The sequence below is a fragment of the Myxocyprinus asiaticus genome, chromosome 29, assembly GCF_019703515.2.
Source record: "Myxocyprinus asiaticus isolate MX2 ecotype Aquarium Trade chromosome 29, UBuf_Myxa_2, whole genome shotgun sequence".
Classification (NCBI taxonomy): Eukaryota; Metazoa; Chordata; class Actinopteri; order Cypriniformes; family Catostomidae; genus Myxocyprinus; species Myxocyprinus asiaticus.
The window spans coordinates 25,367,642-25,389,424 of record NC_059372.1 but is presented as its reverse complement, the minus strand read 5'-3'; the positions used below and the strand labels follow the sequence as shown (position 1 = coordinate 25,389,424).

The 21,783-nt window shown below is 39.1% G+C and overlaps 1 protein-coding gene across 1 annotated transcript; it reads left to right on the top strand.

Annotated features, from left to right (window-relative positions):
• The first annotated feature begins 1,389 nt into the window (after positions 1 to 1,389).
• LOC127419704 (ER membrane protein complex subunit 1-like) lies at positions 1,390 to 20,665 on the top strand. The gene is made up of 22 exons (XM_051661342.1): positions 1,390 to 1,506; positions 2,860 to 2,987; positions 3,102 to 3,167; positions 3,250 to 3,343; positions 3,417 to 3,545; positions 3,689 to 3,815; positions 4,293 to 4,448; positions 4,542 to 4,709; positions 13,865 to 13,936; positions 14,029 to 14,127; positions 14,221 to 14,317; positions 14,485 to 14,601; positions 16,954 to 17,153; positions 17,233 to 17,382; positions 17,462 to 17,623; positions 17,701 to 17,820; positions 17,913 to 18,050; positions 18,128 to 18,301; positions 18,424 to 18,634; positions 18,742 to 18,826; positions 18,941 to 19,070; positions 19,260 to 20,665. Exons 1-22 carry the CDS (start codon positions 1,415 to 1,417, stop codon positions 19,437 to 19,439), a joined length of 2,895 nt encoding a protein of 964 aa, XP_051517302.1. The 5' UTR covers positions 1,390 to 1,414; the 3' UTR covers positions 19,440 to 20,665.
• Positions 20,666 to 21,783: the final 1,118 nt, after the last annotated feature.

The window sequence follows — 21,783 nt, the reverse complement described above, 5'->3', positions numbered from 1 at the left end:
GAGTGATATGGTGTTTGTTTCATGTAAGGAAAAAAAAAATCTGCGCACACAATCACCATGCAGTCAATACAACAAAAAGGAAAAGAAAAAACACATTGGTGAAATGTAATTTCTCTCCATGCTACTTACATAAAAGGCTGCAGAGCTCGGAGACCGCACGACGAACGGATCTCTGTAAGCAGGAATAATAACATCACTGCATGTACATCCATGTCCCAGAACCTGACAACACTGCATTCAGATCAAACTGAATCCTGCATGTGTTCAAGCTATTTCATCGGTAAACTGTAAAACAGATGAGCAGTATCCACATGCCTGGTACTGTAAGTGTTTACACACACTTACATATACAGTACCTTGTTGCATATTGAGCAGGCGTGTAGATACGATTGACATGTTATAACAGGTAAAATATCTCTTTGATAATGATAAACATTTCCCACGTTCTTAGTCCATCTCTCTCAATAAAAGTTAATGAATTTTGTCCAGGAGTGTGTAAATAAATGTTCACTCTCATTTAGTGCGATAAAGTTAGTTTTATATTTGACATTCGTTTGACATTCGCGACCGTACCCATTAAACTCTCAAGTCAAACCAACTTGGAAATGCATGAATAGGTTTTCTTTGCCTAGCACAAAGCTGATATTTTTTATACAGATATTTGTATCCCTATAAATCTATTAAACTCAATGACCGTTTGACCTAGAGACATGAAACCAACTGTAAAACACTCAGAATATTATTATTTATATAGCACAAGGCCTGTTTTGGGGAGTACATGTTTAGTAATTTTTATACAGATTCAATTATCCCTATAAATCTATTAAACTCAATGACTATAAAATCATAATATCTGTATAAAAAGTACTAAACATTTACTCCCAAAAACATGCCTTGGATTAACACTTGCATGAAGATTAACACTCGCATGAGGGTACAAACTGACAAGCTCCTGACAGTGCTTAATTTTGGAGAATGTATTTATGTTGTGCTGCCACCTAACGGCATTAACCGCACTTCACAACACTGAACAAGTTTAACTGTAAATTATAAGCCCCAAACATTTTCAAACATGACAACTATTTTACGTGGATATGTATACAATGGTAACTAAAGAGTACACATGATATTTACGTACTTCTGATGAATATGTCATATGCAATACAAGAACAGGTTGATTTTGAATTTAGTCAATAGGTAGCTCACGGGAATGCCTGATATAAATGTTTTGGGCAGAGGATCAAGCCAAGTAAGTATATTTAGTTTAAAAATCCTTTTTTTATATTCAATAAATAAATAAATATAAACTCATAAAGGATGGATAGAATACATATACTTATTTTTGTGTGTTATTCTCCGTCGGCTGTTTGGGTCCATCGCAGCAAAGCAGTGTGGGAACTGTTCCTCTGCAGCAATGGCTTGGCTTGTAGTGAGATTAGCAATATCTGTGTCTTTATTATATACTGCATCGGCGGTATTTGAAGATCAAGTTGGAAAGTTTGATTGGTATGTTAATGGACTTCATAGCTGCGTGTTGGTTTCATGTGTAGCTCACTGTGCGATTTCTGCGACTGTATAAATAGCCTGCACTTAAAGCAGATTGCTGACTGATGTCAGTTACACCGGCTGATGTTCATGCAGGTCATCATGTGTTAAGATTTAAACAGAAGATTTCATACACTTTTGCATTATGGGGATTGGAGAAAGAAACAATTCTTCCATTGTTTTACCTTTGTATTTATGCAAGATTCTTTTGAAAAGATTTGGAAACTTATATTGAGAGAAAATTGTGAAGTGTGTTGAGAATTTGTGTATGTTATGTGATCTTTTATTTTAAAGGTGATGTTTTGAAATGTAAAGAAATAAGTATATTGTTTAGTTTTAATCATATTGGGAAATAGCATATATATATATATATATATATATATATATATATATATATATATATATACACACACACAAGAGTAAATGTGCTATCTGTAAACCAGATTTTTCACGTTTTTTAAATGACAGGCCTATATGTAAAAAAAAAAAAAACCACTGAAAACATGTCATGTCATTAAGGATTTGCAATTTATGTACAATAATGTTTTTCTGGCAGTGTAAGTAGTGATGCACTGATATGATCATTTCTGGCTGTTACCGATATTAACAAAAAAAAAAACTAGAGGCTGATACTGATATTTTGCCTCTTAGGCCTACTTTATTTTGTCATCTGATCACTGTTTTACTCAGCAATTATGCTTTAAAAATATAAAAAGATATATAAATACTTGTTTAATGTTCTAACAGTAAGTCATTTCCATTGAACATGGATTGGAACTGTTAAACACATGACAGGCCAAAATTTATAGAGAGTCATAATGAATAATCAAAATAACTAAATATGTTAACATGATGATTGATATGATATGCAATCATGTAGCGTTAATGGATATCATATCAATGTTTCAGGAGTTAAAGTCTACTGGTTTCAAAGCGTTTTGGATGGTTTCCCTCATCATGTAGCCAATACTTGTGAACTTGAGTGCCACTTTCAAAGCTGTCTCCTCCAATTTTGGCAGTTTTTCAGCATTAAAGTGAGATCAAGAGAATTAAAATTAAATAGGAGTGCCAACCCTTCTGCATATTATGGCTATTATTATTTCAGAGTTTTTACAAAGTGTGTTGCTAATTAATTATAAATAAACCATCCTTTTTTCATATCGGCATGTTCATACTTAGAACTATGCCAATGGTTTCCCTAAATGTTAGTGATGTTATTAATGTGACTATGTACAAATGCCTCTTCTATGTTCTTGTGGCATTGATTTATGTTTTTTATTATTCAGTCACTGAACTCACTACGTTTTCTTCTAGGAGGCAACAGTTTGTCGGCAAAGTGCGCTTTGCCTTGTTTGATACTCATTCTCAAGCCTCCAAAAAGCTCCTTGTGGCAACTGACAAAAACGTGTTTGCTTCCCTCAATTCTAGGACTGGCGACCTATGTAAGTTTTAATGCGTATCAGATTATTTTTCTAAATCTTATAGCTAAAGGCTTTAATCAGTTACAGTCAGTCAGAAGATGCATTTTTATAAGGAAAATTTCGTTTTCCTTATAGTCTGGCGCCATGTGGATAAGACTGGACCAGAGGGCCATATTGATTCGCTTCTTATGTATGGACAAGGTGAGAATGCAACGTAAAGTGTGTGTTTAATGAGAAACTGGGCTTTGTTTTCACATCTGAAACTGAACTTGTTGTCATTTAGATGCTGTCGTTGTAATTGGGAATGGGCGTCTGCTTCGGTCCTGGGAGACCACAGTTGGTGGCTTGAAGTGGGAGACGGTGCTTGATACTGGAAGGTTGGACATTGTTGCTGGTACAGATTTAATGATTTAGATTTTTGATAAGCTAAACTGATGTTGATGTCCTTAGCTTTCAGGCCGCTGCCTTAATTGGAGTCCAAGACTTTGTGAAGTATGTGGCTGTGCTTAAGAAAACAGCAATCTCCTTCCATGACCTTTCCAGTGGTAGCCAGATATGGGTGGAAAACCTGCCTGACAGGTGAAGTGAAATGTTGGAATTCAGCATAATTTAAATTTCATGGCCTGTGCATTATTACTATAATTAAAAAATATAGATTCTCATTGCTGATACTCTTTGCTAGAGATTTATTTTCGTTAATCCCATCTCCTTGCATCCTACAGCGACACTGTTCAGTATCAAACCATTTATTCTGGAGGGAATGGAGTGGTGTTTGTTCTGGGAGTTGTCCCAAACTCCCATATTGTTATTGTTGAATACAAAATTGAAGATGGAGACGTCATGAATAAGGTACTGCATTTAGTCTGGAGTTTATAGCGTTTTATTATACAGCTCTCTGGAATAGTCTATTCCGATTGGTCAATTACTGCATTCTGCTGTCATTTTTCTTGTCAACACTATGTCTTCTACACTGCTAGTTTCATGTCTCTCATACCACTCTTCTTACATAATCCGATTTCAAATGTAAGTAGTCTTATAATAAGCATAATAATGTACAGTAAGCCAGTCATTACTGCAAAATAAACCCCTTCTGAATGATACAAGAAAGGTTTTTGTCTTGATCACCCTGTTGTGGTTTATTTTGCAATGAAGATGGCTGACAGAACATTATTTCTTGGCAAATTAATTTATTTTTCTCCATATTGTGTAATGAGAGATTGTCTGTTTGCATAAATGTAAATCCATTGTGGCGAGAGATTGAATGAGTCAGATTACACGTCACTACCAAAAGTAATTCAATTTCCATCACACATTTGTTGCTCTCAGAAATCAGTTGAAGCAGCATGGATGTCTAGCTTGGAGAGCAGCTGTGCAGTCATCAGCTTAGGGATCCTCTTGTGTGTGGACCAGATCACACAGTCCCTGTACACACTGCCACTGCAGTCTACAGAACAGACAGAAATTAAACAGATCCACCTCCAGGTGCAGATATTACCACATTTGTCATTAACATACTGTGTTCCCTCAGTCGTTTATCCCTAACTATAATATAATGGGTGGCTCTTAATTTCAAAGACTCTGGACTTGGAGGTGGCGTCTGGATTCCAGCCTGTTCTGACAGCCACTCAGCCCAACCCTGCACAGCCTCCTCTCTCTGAGTTCTTCCTGCAACTCAGTCCAGATCATCACATCCTGCTGCAGCTCAAAGATGGCCTCATTGCTCCACTCCGAGACTTCAATCCAGTAAGAAAGAATACCACTCACACACCAAAGTAATAAAATGAAGGGGTTGCATGTAACATCAAACATACAGTGCGACCAATGTAGTCTGATTGACCTTAAAAAATCAGTCAAAAAGACTCAAAAATTTGCCTTGAACTCATGAGCTTTCATGTAAATCTTCCTAACAATTCATTAGCTTACCAGTTCTTGACTGGTACTCACTAAAAACAGTTACGGTGTCATGTATACTTAAAGGGATAGTTCACACAAAAATGAAAATTATCTCATCATTTACTTACCCTCGTTCCATCCCAGATGTGTATGACTTTCTTCTGCAGAACACAAACAAAGATTTTTTTGATGAATATCTCAGCTCTGTAGGTCCATACAATGCAAGTGAATGGTGGCCAGAACTTTTAGGGTCCAAAAAGCATATAAAGCTGCATAGAAGTAATCCATAAAACTCCAGTGGTTTAATCCATGCCTTCTGAAGCAATCCAATTGGTTTTTTTGCATGAACCAACCAAAATGTGACACATTTATACTGTACATCTTGTCATTGCAGTCTACAATATATGCAAGTCCATGATTTCAAGCTCGATTACACCTCCTAGTGCCTGACGTATGCGCAGAGCGCTAGATGGCACTAAAGTGTAATCGAGCATGAAATGATCACCAAGGAGACTGCGGTCAATATTTGTAGTGATAAATGAGTTACATTTTTGGTCCATTATCACCCAAAACCAACTGGATTACTTCAGCAGACATTGATGAAACCACTGGAGTCTTATGGATTACATTTATGCTGCGTTTCTCTGATATTTGGAGCTTGAAATTGACCCCATTCACTTGCATTGAATGGACCTACAGAGCTGAGATATTTTTCTAAAAATCTTTGTTTGTGTTCTGTAGAAGAAAGTCATGCATATCTGGGATGACATGAGGGTGAGTAAATGATGAGAGACTTTTAATTTTTGGGTGAACTGTTCCTTTAAGGCTCAAGACTAAAATCAGTAAAATTCCTGACTGGTCAATGTGTAGCTAAAGATTCACTTTCAGAACTTCAAGGTTTTGTTGTTTGTAAATTGTACTTCAGTTTTATTGTAAATGTTATTTTTTTTTAATCAATAATAGCATTGTTGGGCTCGGTGTGGCACCATGCGAGGGTCGGATGTGTGAACGGCAAGCTCTGCGCACTTTGCTAGTTTTTAATACTTTTTGTGTCATAAACCGGTGAGATTCGATACACCCTGTTCCGTAACTGTTCTATGAAGACAGTATGTCAAAGAATTCAAAATCCTCAGGCTCTGGAGACATTAAAAGACACTTACGTGCTCAAGCTGATACTCCTGACAGGGCCACAGACTGGGGACTCAGTTTGGACGGTGCGGTGGGAGAGATTCAATGTCAGCTGTCGAGCATGTCAGCAATGCTGGCGAAGGTCGCGGCTGACTTGGAGGATCTTGCTGTAATACGTCGATCAATCACTGCCATGGAGACAAAATTCTCTGAGTTGGTTACAAGAGTGGGGGACGTCGAGAAACGGATAGATTTTCTGGAGTCATCGGAGAGGGAATTAGCTGCTAATCCGCTAGCGACCAAGACAGACTTGGAGCACGTTTGGGATAAGTTGGAAGACATTGAGGATCGTAATTGGCGAAACAACATCCGAATTGTTGGAATTCCTGAGAACAAAGAAGGCAGAGATATGGTGAAATTCCTAGACGAGCTTCTTCCCGAGTCTGCTCGACATAACAGGCCATAAGCTGGAAATCGAGCGAGCTCACAGGGTTCCAGCGTGGAGGTCCGGGGAGAGAGACAGGCCCCGATCAATTCTGTCCAAATTTCTGAGATCATCCAATAAAGATCTTGTGTTATGCGAGGTAAGGAGTAAAGGAAGACTTTCTTGGAAGAACAACAATATTTTCTTGTTCCCAGACTTTGCGAATTCGACGAGAGAAGCGTGATCGATTCAAGGAATGCAAGAAACTCTTACATCAACGGTAGGTCGCTTTTGCACTGATGTTCCCGGCCAAATTGAGAATAGATACTAAGGATGGCCGCAAAATATTTACATGCCCACAGAATGCGATGACCTTCATAAAGTCAATGGAATGAGTAAGTCATTGTGTGATGCTCTCGATTAGGGCTGCAACTAACGATTATTTTGATAATTGACTAATCTAACGATTATTAGAACGAGTATTCGACTATTCAGGCGATTATTGCAACGATTAATCATTAGCTCTAAACCGACTATTCAGCTTGTGCCCTGACTTAAAAGGTTGTATTAAACATGCTTGCTAACAATAAAGAGGACAAAATCATCTTTTAAAAATACCTCTAAATGACATTCACTGAATTAAAGGGAAAAAATACTTTTTATTACGTTTAATTCAGTAAAAATTTCATTACAAAAAAATCCTATTGTTTTCAAGTGTATTTGTCTTTTTTTCCATTTAAAATGGTCAAAATCCTTAAAACAAGATACATTTACTTCAGAAGTAACATATAAGATATTTAGACTTCCTTTAAGAGAAAGTATCTTAAATATAAGTGTATTTTGTATATAAGTGTATTTTTTCACTTGGTTATACTTCTGTGAGTGCAGTAAACACAAAATACACTTATATTCAAGATCTATTCTCTAAAAGCAATCTTATATGCTGCTTCTCAGGTGAATGCATCTTTTTTTAAAGGATTTTTAGATATTTTAAACTCTCTTATTAATGAAGCTGCGTTTTGCCAATTTTCTTCACGATAAGAAATGCACAGTGACATATATTATGATTCAATAAGTTGCCATTGCGCTATAATCTAGCTGCGTTAAGCGCACGCACTCGAGGGATGAGCGTCCCCGCAACAGAGTGTGTATCAGCCGGGTGCAGTTTCAATCTCTCCCCCTTAGATCGGGGCACTTCACGCAACTCATAGAAGAGGTGCTGACCGCATAGAGAAATGCCAGTTTCCTTATTATTTTAACTTTAATAAATTTACAACGCATTAAATAGAACTGCATTAAAGATGTAACGCCAGGGTGTTTCCTTTAAAGACGCTCGACACACAAGTTTTGCTTAAGCTGAGCGTCAGCTCCGGCTCTGCTTATTCCACAACAAGAGTGCTTCTGTATTTACTTATTTTGTATTTTTGCATTATAATTCCCTCATACTTTGCGATCTACATCACCTGAAGCTGTTTGGAAAGTTTAGAGTGCGTCTGGACTGTGAGATGTGTTTTCTTCCGCGAGCTGCAGTGCTGCTTTTGTGTGCAATCATTAGAGTTTCATATGATCTTATGTTACGTTAAGATCAAACGACTATTCGACAACGATTCGTTGTCGATAACGTCGACTAATCGTTTCAGCCCTACTCTCAATGCAGCCGAGTGGACCAGACTCACTGAACATTCACTTGACTGTCCGAGGAAACTGGGTGCCTTTTTTGTTTCTTTTTGTGCTGGTTCCACCTAGCAGCTAGAGTTTGTTTTGTGGTTTTGTGGAATAACTCTCCTTCGGTACAGTTTGTGGATGTATCTACACGTTCTTTGCACTTATGCCTCCTATTGGATGGAGTTTGTTTTGTGGAATATTTCTTGCAAATCATTAGAGTGATAAGGGCATGTGTTATACTCATGTAACAGCCGAATGGGTCGGCTCACTGAACATTCATTTGACTGCCCGAGGAAACTGAACGGCCCCCTTTTTTTTTTTTTTTTGTGCTGGTTCTACTAGTGGCTGGGGTTTGTTTTGTGGAGGAACACACCTTCGGGACAGTTATGTGGATGAATCTACACGCTCTTGGTGCATATGCCTCATATTGGCTGGAGTTTGTTTTGTATTATTGTATAATTCTGTCTCAAAAAATTTGTATAGAAACACCGGACATGAACAATCCGATGGCAAAGTTGTCGCGGGGGCTCTCGTAGGCGTGCATGGATTGTTTGAGTTTAGGCGCTGTCGTGCGTGGGGTTAATGTGCACGTTTTTTTGTTTTTTCTGGGGGAAGTTCGGGGTTTGTTTGTTCTAATGTTGGAATGTGGTCTTTATAATTTTGTTTTGACACACAATCTATTTTTTCTAATATGTCAAATGTTAATATGAGTGGATTGTCTCTCTCCTCATGGAATATGAATGGGTTGGGGCACCCCAAAAAAAGAAGGAAGGTTATTCTTAAACGTAAGAAAAATGATATACTGTTTCTTCAAGAAATGCATTTTTCCCTGCAGGAAGTTGAAACATGTGGGAAGATATGGGGTGGACATGTTTTCTTTAAAGGAGACCTATTATTGCCCTTTTTACAAGATGTAATATAAGTCTCAGGTGTCCCCAGAATGTGTCTGTGAAGTTTCAGCTCAAAATACCCCACGGATCATTTATTATACCATGTTGTAAATGCCTCTTTTTGGGTGGAATCAAAAACATGCTGTTTTCGTGTGTCTCTTTAAATGCAAATGAGCTGCTGCTCCCCGCCCCCTTTCCGGAAGAGGGCTGTGCCTTTACAGCTCGTGCTTCGGATGCTACAGCAATAACAAATCAGAACCAATATGACTGACACCGTAAATACCGGAGTTCAGCCATATATGTAAAAATAACGACATAGATCTGGTCTCCGTGAATACAATCAGAGACAATGGTAGCTGACAGTAAGCGTTTTTGGGTTAAAAATTAAAAATAACAACATTGCTCTGTTATCTGTGAATACAGTCAGAGACAATGGTAACTTAAGCTGCATTAGCTGTGGAGTCAGCTAACAAGAACTTTCGGAAAGGCGATTTGCAAACATTCACAAAATATAAAGTGCGATACTTACATCTTCAGGATATAAAGCTGGAACACGAACAGTTGGTACTGATCCATGCTTGAGAATCACATTTTTGGAAAATCCTGCTTTATATTGACCCTCATTCACAAAGCAGTCCAATGTAAAATGATTTGCACCAACGTACACAAATTTTTGGTATGTTTTGAGGTACATTTGCTTCAAAAACAAAACTTGTCCACTGCGTCTTCAGTTGGCTCTGATGCCGGGAGTACATGAAGACACTTATGTTCACTTTTGCAGCCAACAACAGAACACTTATGACACTTACGAAGCTGAGACATTATTCTTCTCACCATAGCTGCTCCAGCGTGGAAAAAAATGGCGGACTGTGTGTAGATCACTCAGGGGAGGATCTATGATAATAGGGTGGAGTCTGTCACCAGTCGTGGGCGAGGCCTGCTCTAACTTGATGTCACGTTAGAGCAGAAACGAAAACCAATCACTTTGAGACACTGTTTTAGATTAATAGAAATATAAGAAAGAGGAGTGGGTGGACTTTTAACATTGTAGGGTGGTTGTGTACACACACTGCCGACTCACATTTATGTTCAAACACCATGTAAAAGTGAATTTTGCATAATAGGTCCCCTTTAATGCTGGCTCAAGTAAGAGCAGGGGAGTCATTACACTGATAAGTAAGCATCTACACTTCAAATGTTTCAAACAGATTAAAGATAAATTAGGAAGAGTCATTATTGTTTTAGCAGAAATTTAGGGGCAAAGGTTGATTTTGGCTAATATTTACGCACCTAACACTGATGATCAGGGCTTTTTTTTATAGATCTTGGAAGGGATGTTGCAAGCCACTGGCACCCCTCATGATATAATATTGGGAGGAGACTTTAACCTTTTGATGGACTCAGTCCTTGATCATAGTGAAGCAAAAGTGTGTAAGCCCCCTAGAGCTACAGTGACACTTCACAGGATGTGTAAAAATCTTGTTCTTACAGATATTTGGAAACTTTTGAATCCATCTGGTAGGGACTATAAATTTTTTTCATCAGTCCAAAACTATTCTAGAATAGTTTTTTTAGTCCCTCATTTCAACTGTTGTTGATTGTTCAATTGGAAACATTGGAAATTTTAGTCTCAGATCATGCCTTGGTGAGTTTAGAGGTGTTGCCACATACGGAGAAAAAGAAATCATATAGTTGGCGCTTTAATTTATCCCTTTTGCAAAATCCTGAATTCCAACAAATGCTAAAGGCTGAAATCAGTATCTATATTGAGACCAACTAGACCTCAGTATCCTCTGTGGGCATGGCTTGGGAGGCACTTAAGGCGGTTCTTAGGGGTCGGATCATACAGTATGCCTCGTTCACCCAAAAATCCAAAGCACGAGAACTCGTGGAGTTGGAAGTGAATATTAAAAGTGCCGAGGCAGAGCTGAAGCACCGAATGTCGTCTGATGGCCTCAGAGAATTGACCCGATTGAAATACAGATATAAAACTATTTTGTCGCGGAAGGTGAAGGCAAGACAGTCATATTTTGAGTTGGGGGACAAAGCAGGGAAGCTTTTGGCTAGATATATAAAGCAGAGAGTGTCTTTTTTTTTTACCATTCCCTTAGTGAAATCTGCTGGTGGTGAAATATTTGCCACTGATATTAGTAATGCTTTTAAAAAATTCTATCTTGGTCTCTATAGTTCCACGTCTTCATCTGCTGATTTAGACATTAGAAACTTTGTGGAACCATTAGAACTCCCTAAATTGACGAATGAGCAAAATAAATCTCTTGATTCTGAGATAAACTTGGAGGAGCTTGGTGAGGTAATTAAAGCCTTGCCACAGGCAAGGCTCCGTGGCCAGATGGTTTTGCTGCTGAATTTTTAGATCTTATGCTACAGAACTGGCTCCACTTTTGTTTGGAGTTTATACGGAATCATTAAAGAATGGAAAGCTTCCACCAACCATGACACAAGCACTGATCAGACTGATCCAAGTGAGTGTAAGAGTTACCGTCCAATTTCTCTGATCCAGCTAGATGTAAAAATATTGTCAAAAAGTCTGGCTAACAGATTAAGTAAAGTTATGACATCTCTTATACATATAGATCAGGTGGGGTTTATTCAGGGTCATAGCTCTTCTGATAACATTAGGCGTTTCATCAATATTATGTGGTCAGTGGCGAATGATCAGACTCCGGTCGCGGCCATCTCACTTGACGCCGAAAAGGCAATTGATATGGTAGAATGGGTTTATCTTTTTAAGATTTTGGAAATATACGGGTTCGGGAATACTTTTATTGGATGGATCAAGTTACTTTATAGATATCCGGTAGCGGTGGTACAAATGAATGGATTAATTTCAGATTATTTTACTCTGGATAGGGGCACCCAGCAGGGTTGCCCTTTTTCCCCATTATTGTTCTGTCTTGCCTTGGAACTATTAGCAGCCGTGATAAGAAAGGAGGATGATTTTCCAGGGGTGATGGCAGGAGGTGTTTATTATTCGTTTCTGACCCTTCTAGATCTATGCCTTGCCTCCACAGAATTATCCATTTCTTTTCTAAGTTCTCGGGATACAGAGTTAATTGGTCTAAATCCGAAGCTTTGGCTCTGACAGCATACTGCCCGATAACGGCTTTTCAGCCGGGCACCTTTCAGTGGCCCAAACAGGGCATTAAGTATTTGGGTATTTTATTCCCAGCAAATTTGTGTGATTGAGTTCATTTTGACCCTTTAATAAAAAGGTTTTCGAGCGATGTGGGCAGGTGGGCTTCATTACATTTATCGATGATTGGAAAGGTTAATGTTATTAAAATGAATTGTATTCCAAAATTCAACTACCTGCTACAGTCTCTCCCTATAGATGTCCCCCTCTCTTATTTCAAGCAATTTGATAGCATAGAGAAGTCCTTCATTTGGAATGGGAAACATCCCAGATTACATTTCAGTATGCTGGATAGGCCGATTGACAAAGGTGGGCTAGGCCTACCCAATATTTTGTTTTATTATTATGCGTTCAGTCTCAGACATTTGGCTCATTGGTCGCTTCCACCTGAGAGAGCCCCTCCCTGGTTTTGTATTGAACAGGAAGTTCTTGCCCCTATTTCGCCTTTGCAAAGCCTTTCTATCAAACTAACTGGAGAAGTTAAATTGCACCCCGTTATCTCACATTTACTCTCGGTATGGACAAAAGTGTCCAGAGTGTTTAATTCGGACATTTATTTAAATGTTGCCTCGAGCTTATGGCTGAACCCAAAATTAAGTCATTAATCCCCTTTCTGCTGGTCAGAGTGGATTGTGAGTGGGGTTACTACACTCGGTGACCTATATGAGAGCAGAGTGTTGAGATCCTTTGAAAATTTGGTTCAACATTTTGGGATTCCCAGATTTCAGTTCTTTAGATATTTACAGCTGCGCCACCTGCTCTGTACTATTTCTGGGAGTAGCATACACCCCCCTAAAGTGGCAGATACTCTGGGAGTGGTGATTACTGCTTTTGGAATAGGTCATGAGGCATCACTGTATTACTCCCTGCTAATTCAGAGTCTGGGGGATGGAGCTTCAACTTCTCTCAAGAGATTATGGGAGAAAGATTTAAACTTGGTATTAGATAAATGTCAAGTCTGCATCTAAAGATGCAACTGTGCACCTTATGCAATTCAAGATTTTACATCGATTCTATTGGACCCCCTCTTGATTGTATAGGCTTGGTCTTAAAGACCCACCCACCTGCTGGCGATGCCAATCAGAGGATGGAGACATAACCCATGTCTTTTGGGGGTGTGTTAAGATCCAGGAGTTTTGGTTGAAGGTTCAGAGTTTTGTGTGTTATGTATTGGGCACTCAGGTTTCATTTTGCCCCAGACTCTGTATTTTGGGCGATGGGGCGGTCATCGATGTTGAGAATAGACACATAAAGAGTTGGGTCCTAACCAGTGTCATCATCACCAGACAGATTCTTTTAAGGGGTTGTAGGTCAGCTGGAGTGCCCTCATTTCAGGAGTCATGCTTGGAGATGGGGAGGGTGGTGGCCTTTGAAGAAGGGTCATTTAGAAGACTAGGGAAATTTAATTTGTTTGTGGAGAAATGGGGCGGATATCTGACGTTGCTGGAAGTGTGATTGTTATTATTTTTTATAGGGATGATAGTGGGGGTTAATTGTTGATTCTGTGTATATATGTTTTGTTTTTCTGTGTTCAATTGGTGAATCAATAAAAAATTGTTAATCAGAAAAAACATAAACAATCACACAGTAAAAATAATTCAGAACCAGAAAAAAAAAAAAAATAATAATAGCATTGTTTTTGTTTAGTAGTTTTATTTAGTACAAAGTTAAGACAAGTTAAATTTCTCGCAATTCCCATTTCTAGAAATTCCAAGTCTGATGTCCAGTGTTCTTTGTATTTCAGTCCTATCTGGTTGCATTTGCCACAACCGGAGAGAAGACAGTTGCTGCTGTGATGTCACCAAAGAATGACACTGTAAGTCACCTTGTGAAAACATTTACTGAAGCATTTCTCTAGTTTATCTAATTATGTTCTTGTATCTTGAATGCTTGTAATTCTTACAAAAGGCCTGCAGCATCAACCTGTTCAGTGCTGACACAGGCCGGAGACACCTGGACACCACCATTATCTACCACATTGACCCTAATGGAGGAAAGCCAAACAGAGTGAGTGCAGATTGCTTAAGTATTAAAGCCTGTACAATTGTTAGCCAGTTGTTTTTGGAGGTTGGAGGTTAATATGATTTGAATGTTCTTTAGTTGTATGTCCACGCCTTTCTGAAGAAAGATGACTCTGTGGGCTACAGAGTCATGGTACAGACGGAAGATCTTACCCTCACATTTTTACAACAACCTGGTATGAACTACACTTAAAGGACACAGTGTGAAGTAAAATTAAAAAATAGCTGTTTTTCAAATGAATAATAAATATAAAAAGGCTGCCATAATAAGTAAAAAAATAAACTAGAATGTGTCTTCTTTATAAGGAAAAGAAAACCTCTTGATTTTTGTGTTGCACTGTAGGCAGAGTTGTCTGGACGAGGGAGGAGGCCCTGGCTGATGTGGTCGCCATGGAAATGGTTGATCTGCCACTCACTGGAACACAGGCTGAACTGGAAGGAGAGTTTGGAAAGAAAGCTGGTAAAGTGCAACATAAATGGGAGTCATTGTATAACCTGTCCTTGTATTTGTTTTGTTTATTTTTTTATTATTGCGTCCTTGTTGATAAGTCTATTTCTTCCATCCTGTCATTTGGATCAGTCCATTTGACATATAAAGTCACACAAATTAAAGATTATTTAGTCTGTTTAGGCTAAAATGTTTACATTTAGGTTTTACATAAACCATAAAGAGTTTATGTGTGTGTGTGTGTGTGTGTGTGTGTGTGTGTGTGTGTGTGTGTGTGTGTGTGTGTGTGTGTGTGTGTGTGTGTGTGTGTGTGTGTGTGTGTGTGAATTTACATACACCTTAGCCAAATACATTAAAACTCAGTTTTTCACAATTCCTGACATTTAATCGTAGAAAACTTTCCCTGTCTTAGGTCAGTTAGGATCACTACTTTATTTTAAGAATGTGAAATGTCAGAATAATAGTAGAGAGAATGATTTATTTCAGCTTTTATTTCTTTCATCACATTCCCAGTGGGTCAGAAGTTTACATACACTTTGTTAGTATTTGGTAGCATTGCCTTTAAATTGTTTAACTTGGGTCAAACCTTTTGGGTAGCCTTCCACAAGCTTCTCACAATAAGTTGCTGGAATTTTGGCCCATTCCTCCAGACAGAACTGGTGTAACTGAGTCAGGTTTGTAGGCCTCCTTGCTCGCACATGCTTTTTCAGTTCTGCCCACAACTTTTCTATCAGATTGAGGTCAGGGATTTGCGATGGCCATTTGAGTACCTTGGCTTTGTTGTCCTTAAGCCATTTTGCCACAAATTTGGAGGTATGCTTGGGGTCATTGTCCATTTGGAAGACCCATTTGCGACCGAGCTTTAACTTCCTGGCTGAAGTCTTGAGATGTTGCTTCAGTATATCCACATAATTTTCCTTCTTCATGATGCCATCTATTTTGTGAACTGCACCAGTCCCTCCTGCAGCAAAGCATCCCCACAACATGATGCTGCACCTCCATGCTTCACAGTTGGGATGGTGTTCTTCGGCTTGCATGTCTCACCCTTTTTCCTCTAAACGTAACGATGGTCATTATGGCCAAACAGTTAAATTTTTGTTTCATCAGACCAGAGGACATTTCTCCAAAAAGTGAGATCTTTGTCCCCATGTGCACTTGCAAACTGTAGTCTGGCTTTTTTGTGGCGGTTTTGGAGCAGTGGCTTCTTCCTTGCTGAGCAGCCTTTTAGGTTATGTCGATATAGGACTCGTTTTACTGTGTATATAGATACTTGTCTACCTGTATCCTCCAGCATCTTCACAAGGTCCTTTGCTGTTGTTCTGGGATTGATTTGCAAATTTTGCTCCAAACTATGTTCATCTCAAAGAGACAGAATGCGTTTCCTTCCTGAGCGGTATGATGGCTGCGTGGTCCCATGGTATTTATACTTGCGTACTATTGGTTGTACAGATGAAAGTGGTACCTTCAGACGTTTGGAAATTGCTCCCAAGGATGAACCAGACTTGTGGAGATCCACACATTTTTTTCTGAGATCTTGGCTGATTTCTTTTGATTTTCTAATGATGTCAAGCAAAGAGGCACTGAGTTTAAAGGTAGGCCTTAAAATGCATCCACAGGTACACCTCTAATTCAGTACGTCTCCTATCAGAAGCTAACTGGCTAATTGTCTAAAGGCTTGACATAATTTTCTGGAATTTTCCAAGCTGTTTAAAGGCACAGTTAACTTGTATGTAAACTTCTGAACCACTGGAACTGTGATATAGTCAATTAAAAGTTAAACAATCTGAATGTAAACACTTGTTGGAAAAATTACTCATGTTATGCACAAAGTAGATGTCCTAAACGACTTGCCAAAACTATAGTTTGCTAATATGAAATCTGTGGAGTGGTTAAAAAAATTAGTTTTAATGACTTCATCCTAAGTGTATGTAAACTTCTGACTTCAACTGTATATACATAAGTTTCCTTTCTTTTGTGCTGTATTGCTTTTGTTGCATAGAGTGCTTCTGCTTGCTAAGCATAAACTTGTCTCACTAAGCTGTCCTGTTGTCCATTCCTGCACTTTCTTTTGGTATTTATTTCCTTATGTGTCTTCTTTTGCCTTTCTGCTGCACTCGGACCCAGCCATTCAAGGTAAAGTTGGGAGCCTCTTCTAATTTGCTTCTGTTTTTAATAACAGTGTATGTAATGTCTTTGTCAGAGTCTCTGATTGGATTAAAATGTATTGGATTAAGACTGTAAGTAACTAATGTTAATTTAAGTTAAAAGTACTTTTATTTTTTTTTAAACCACATGTTGTGTGTTGTGAAATGAATGGTTCCCTTAATTAAGACACTCATAGTTGTGTTCTCTTGTTATCTGCAGATGGGCTGTTACCAATGGTTTTGAAGCGCCTCTCTTCCCAGTTCATCCTACTGCAGGCTTGGTTGACCCATCTCTGGAAACTCTTCTACGATTCCCGGAAGCCCCGGAGCAGCATGAAGAATGAGGTCACTATAGACACCCTGTCCCGGGATGAGTTTAACCTGCAGAAGATGATGGTGATGGTGACTGCCTCTGGGAAAGTACGTTTAGGAAACAGTTGTTGTTTTGTTGCTGTAGTTTTTTGTTGTCGATTAACACATAACTTGTTTTCCTACCCAGCTTTTTGGCATCGAGAGTAAATCAGGAACTGTTATGTGGAAACACTATTTAGAAAACATCAATCCCAACTCAGTTTTCAAACTAATGGTTCAGAGGACCACAGCTCACTTTCCTCATCCACCACAGTGCACACTTCTAATTAAAGATAAGGTAAGGTTGAGATGCCATCCATCCATCTATCCATCCCTCCTTTTGGAACATATTGAAAACACTCGCATTGTGTTTACAGAACACAGGTCTTGGAAGCCTCCATGTATTCAATCCCATTTTTGGTAAGAGGAGTCATATTAGTGTCCCTGCCTTACCCAGACCTATCCTTCAGTCCCTGCTGTTGCCGCTCATAGACCAGGACTATGCTAAAGTTCTCCTCCTTGTTGACGATCAGTACAAGGTGGGTCTCTGTTTTTCTGACAAATCTTCTATGTTTGTTGGAGAATATGAATGCATCTTTCGTCTTTTCTCATTCAGGTCACAGCTTTTCCATCTACTAAGAATGTTCTCCAGCAGCTTCAGGACACAGCATCCTCCATATTCTTCTACTTAGTGGACTCCAGCCAGGGCAAACTGTCTGGTTTCCGTCTACGCAAGGTTAGCGTTCATTCTTCTTGCCACACACACAGAAACATGTAAAGCACTCTTAGTGCTGCATTTTACTAATTGCTTTGGGTTTTTTACTACAGGATTTGTCAACAGAGATTATCTGGGAGGTGGTCATCCCTACTGAAGTACAGAAGATAGTGGCTGTCAAAGGACAACGTGCAAATGAACATGTTCATTCCCAGGGCAGAGTAATGGGAGACCGTAGTGTGCTCTACAAGGTACTACTGACCTGATATTATTGGGCTGAACCAATCATATCTTTTTCTTATCCTACCATTTTTTTGTTTCTCGTCAGTACCTGAACCCTAATCTGCTGGCTGTTGTAACGGAGAGCACAGACACCCATCAGGAGCGTAGCTTTGTGGGAATCATCCTCATTGATGGTGTGACTGGACGTATTGTGCATGAGGCAGTGCAGCGGAAGGCCAGAGGACCTGTTCACTTTGTACACTCAGAAAACTGGGTGGTGGTAAGTTCACAGGCTTATTTATTAAATTATTTCTGCCTTAAAAAATGAAAAAAATACTCCTGCTATAATCACATTATGCTAGTACTTGATGCGACACTTCTGTTTTGTGTTGTTCCCTTTAGTATGTGTACTGGAACTCCAAGTTTCGTAGGAATGAGTTTTCTGTATTGGAGCTCTTTGAGGGAGCAGAGCTCTATAACAGCACAGTCTTCAGCTCTCTGGACAGACCACATCCACCTCAGGTGCTACAGCAGTCGTACATCTTCCCTGCTCCTATTAGCACTTTGGAGGCCACACTTACAGAAAAAGGCATCACCAGCCGACACCTTCTTGGTTAGTACTGTGTATTCCTCTTGGTGCATCACTAAAGAAGATTATCTTCATAAAGATTACAAGAATCTTCCATTCTAATATTCTGGATGTCACATTTTCCCTTATAGTGGGGCTGCCATCAGGCAGCATTTTATCTTTACCAAAGATGTTCCTGGACCCACGGAGACCAGAGGTGGTCTCAGAACAGAGTCGGTAAGTTCTCAAATAATAATTACAAAGTTGTAATTATGCAAATTATACAAATAATTTAATCTGTTTGATTAACAAATTGTTTGCTTGGTAACCAATGTTTGTCTCACTATTTAGGGAGGAAAATCTCATACCCTATGCTCCAGAAATGCCCATTCGAACAGAATGGTTTATAAACTACAACCAAACTGTATCAGGAATAAGAGGTATCTACACTGCCCCCTCTGGCTTGGAGTCTACTTGTTTGGTAAGCGTTACAATGTCAATGCATTTTTCAATACAGAGCATTAAATAACTTCTTGTTGGCAGTCTTAATTGGAGCTCTGATTTTTAATATGCGTAATTTCTCAGTCTGGCAGCTCTGAACATACTATTAATACATAACATCTACTCTATTCAATGCGGCTCAGTTAAAATTACTTTCTTTACCCTATAGGTGGTTGCGTATGGTCTTGACATCTACCAGACCAGAGTGTTCCCCTCCAAGCAGTTTGATGTCCTTAAGGATGACTATGATTATGTACTTATCAGCAGTGTACTCTTTGGTCTCTTCTTTGCTACCATGATCAGCAAACGTCTAGCAGAAGTCAAACTACTCAACAGGGCATGGCGATAAGACATCCTAATGGCCTGTTGACTTCACTCTCACCCGCTCTGCAATGTGCTTGACACATTGATGGCAGGAGACTAGCTGGTGACCATGTCAAAACTGCAAGATCATTTGATAAGTTTGGTGTGTTTTTTTTTTTTACTACCAGCCATGTCGGGGATCTTGTGGCATTTTGATAGTAGGTGCATAGACAGCCATGGTAGTTTTTCCCTTTTCAGAGAGACGTAATTAATGTAGGTATTATTATTTTGCCCAGCATTTAACAGATCACAGTCTAATTTCTGTATTTATTGTGCCTTTCGGGGTATTTTAACGTGATTTAAATCAGATATAACCCAATTAAAAAAATAACCGTCCCATTTATTTTTTTTATTGGATGCTCCCTTGCATCTTTTTTTTTTTTTTTACAAATTTCATTCAACAATGTCGTGGTCACTGAGTCTTTTGAAGAGATTGAAGAGTGGGTTAGGTGCACTTTCAAATTGAATATTAATGAGGGATAGTTGCAAAGAGACCCCTTATCAATTTAAATTTAAAAAGATGGAAGATTGGGTTTTTAAATGATCATCTGAGTCATTATTTACGTATATCTGATAATGTGTTTGAGAATATATTGAGTTCATTCCTGTACAGGATTGTTCGATATGGATTTGAATGGACAAAAGCTAATGCAAATGAGAACTGTGAAATTTTCAAGAGTCAAGACATTTGGATTGTTTTCTCTTGGAAATTAATGATAGCAGGTGCTGCATAGAATAAACTAAACCATATGAATAATCTTTTTGTAGTTATTTTATGTTGTCAAATGCACTGGATGGTTTGGAGCCATGTTCTTTCTTGATATATTTATTAGCAAGATCCTAATATGCCATATCATACTTCAATTTTGACTTGTTACAAATCCTTGTAATTTTTCTATTATGTAAAATGTTTCCACTACTTCTCATTGATTGTACTTAAAAAATTTTGAAAGCATGCCCTCTGCTGCAAATTAAATTGTCAGAACAAAATGTATTTTAATAATATTTGTAACACAAGGGTAGATCATTAAATTGTTGTCAAACCTAATGGTTTTATTTAAAAACACATACAATATGTGTTCTTTTTCCCCCTGTTAATCACTAATAAAAGATTTCTCTCCTTCCTAATTGTTGACTGTGATTTTGACAAAATGTAACCAAACAGAAATTCTGATAAAAATAAATTTGTCTGGAAAACACCAATTGAAAATGCCTTCTGGTTACTTTATTTTACTTTATACACTATATTGCCAAAAGTATTCGCTCACCCATCCAAATAATTGAATTCAGGTGTTCCAATCACTTCCATGGCCACAGGTGTATAAAATGAAGCACCTAGGCATGCAGACTGCTTCTACAAACATTTGTGAAAGAATGGGCCGCTCTCAGGAGCTCAGTGAATTCCAGCGTGGTACTGTGATAGGATGCCACCTGTGCAAAAGTCCAGTCGTGACATTTCCTTGCTACTAAATATTCCACAGTCAACTGTCAGTGGTATTATAACAAAGTGGAAGCGATTGGGAATGACAGCAACTCAGCCACGAAGTGGTAGGCCACGTAAAATGACAGAGCGGGGTCAGTAGATGCTGAGGCACATAGTGCGCAGAGGTAGCCAACTTTCTGCAGAGTCAATCGCTACAGACCTCCAAAGTTCATGTGGCCTTCAGATTAGCTCAAGAACAGTGCGTAGAGAGCTTCATGGAATGGGTTTCCATGGCCGAGAAGCTGCATCCAAGCCATACATCACCAAGTGCAATGCAAAGCGTCGGATGCAGTGGTGTAAAGCACGCCACCACTGGACTCTACAGCAGTGGAGACGCGTTCTCTGGAGTGACGAATCACACTTCTCCAACTGGCAATCTGATGGACGAGTCTGGGTTTGGCGGTTGCCAGGAGAACGGTACTTGTCTGACTGCATTGTGCCAACTGTGAAGTTTTGTGGAGGGGGGATTATGGTGTGGGGTTGTTTTTCAGGAGCTGGGCTTGGCCCCTTAGTTCCAGTGAAAGGAACTCTGAATGCTTCAGCATACCAAGAGATTTTGGACAATTCCATGCTCCCAACTTTGTGGGAACAGTTTGGGGATGGCCCCTTCCTGTTCCAACATCACTGTGCACCAGTGCACAAAGCAAGGTCCATAAAGACATGGATGAGCGAGTTTGGTGTGGAAGAACTTGACTGGCCTGCACAGAGTCCTGACCTCAACCCGATAGAGCACCTTTGGGATGAATTAGAGCGAAGACTGCAAGCCAGGCCTTCTCGTCCAACATCAGTGTCTGACCTCACAAATGCGCTTCTGGAAGAATGGTCATAAATTCCCATAAACACACTC

Coding starts and splice junctions, on each gene's coding strand:
- LOC127419704 (XM_051661342.1), top strand. CDS start 1,415: ATGGCTTGGCTTGTAGTGAGATTAGCAATATCTGTGTCTTTATTATAT. Junction 17,624..17,700: donor TTGTTGACGATCAGTACAAG/GTGGGTCTCTGT, acceptor TTTCTCATTCAG/GTCACAGCTTTTCCATCTAC. Junction 18,635..18,741: donor CACCAGCCGACACCTTCTTG/GTTAGTACTGTG, acceptor TTTCCCTTATAG/TGGGGCTGCCATCAGGCAGC.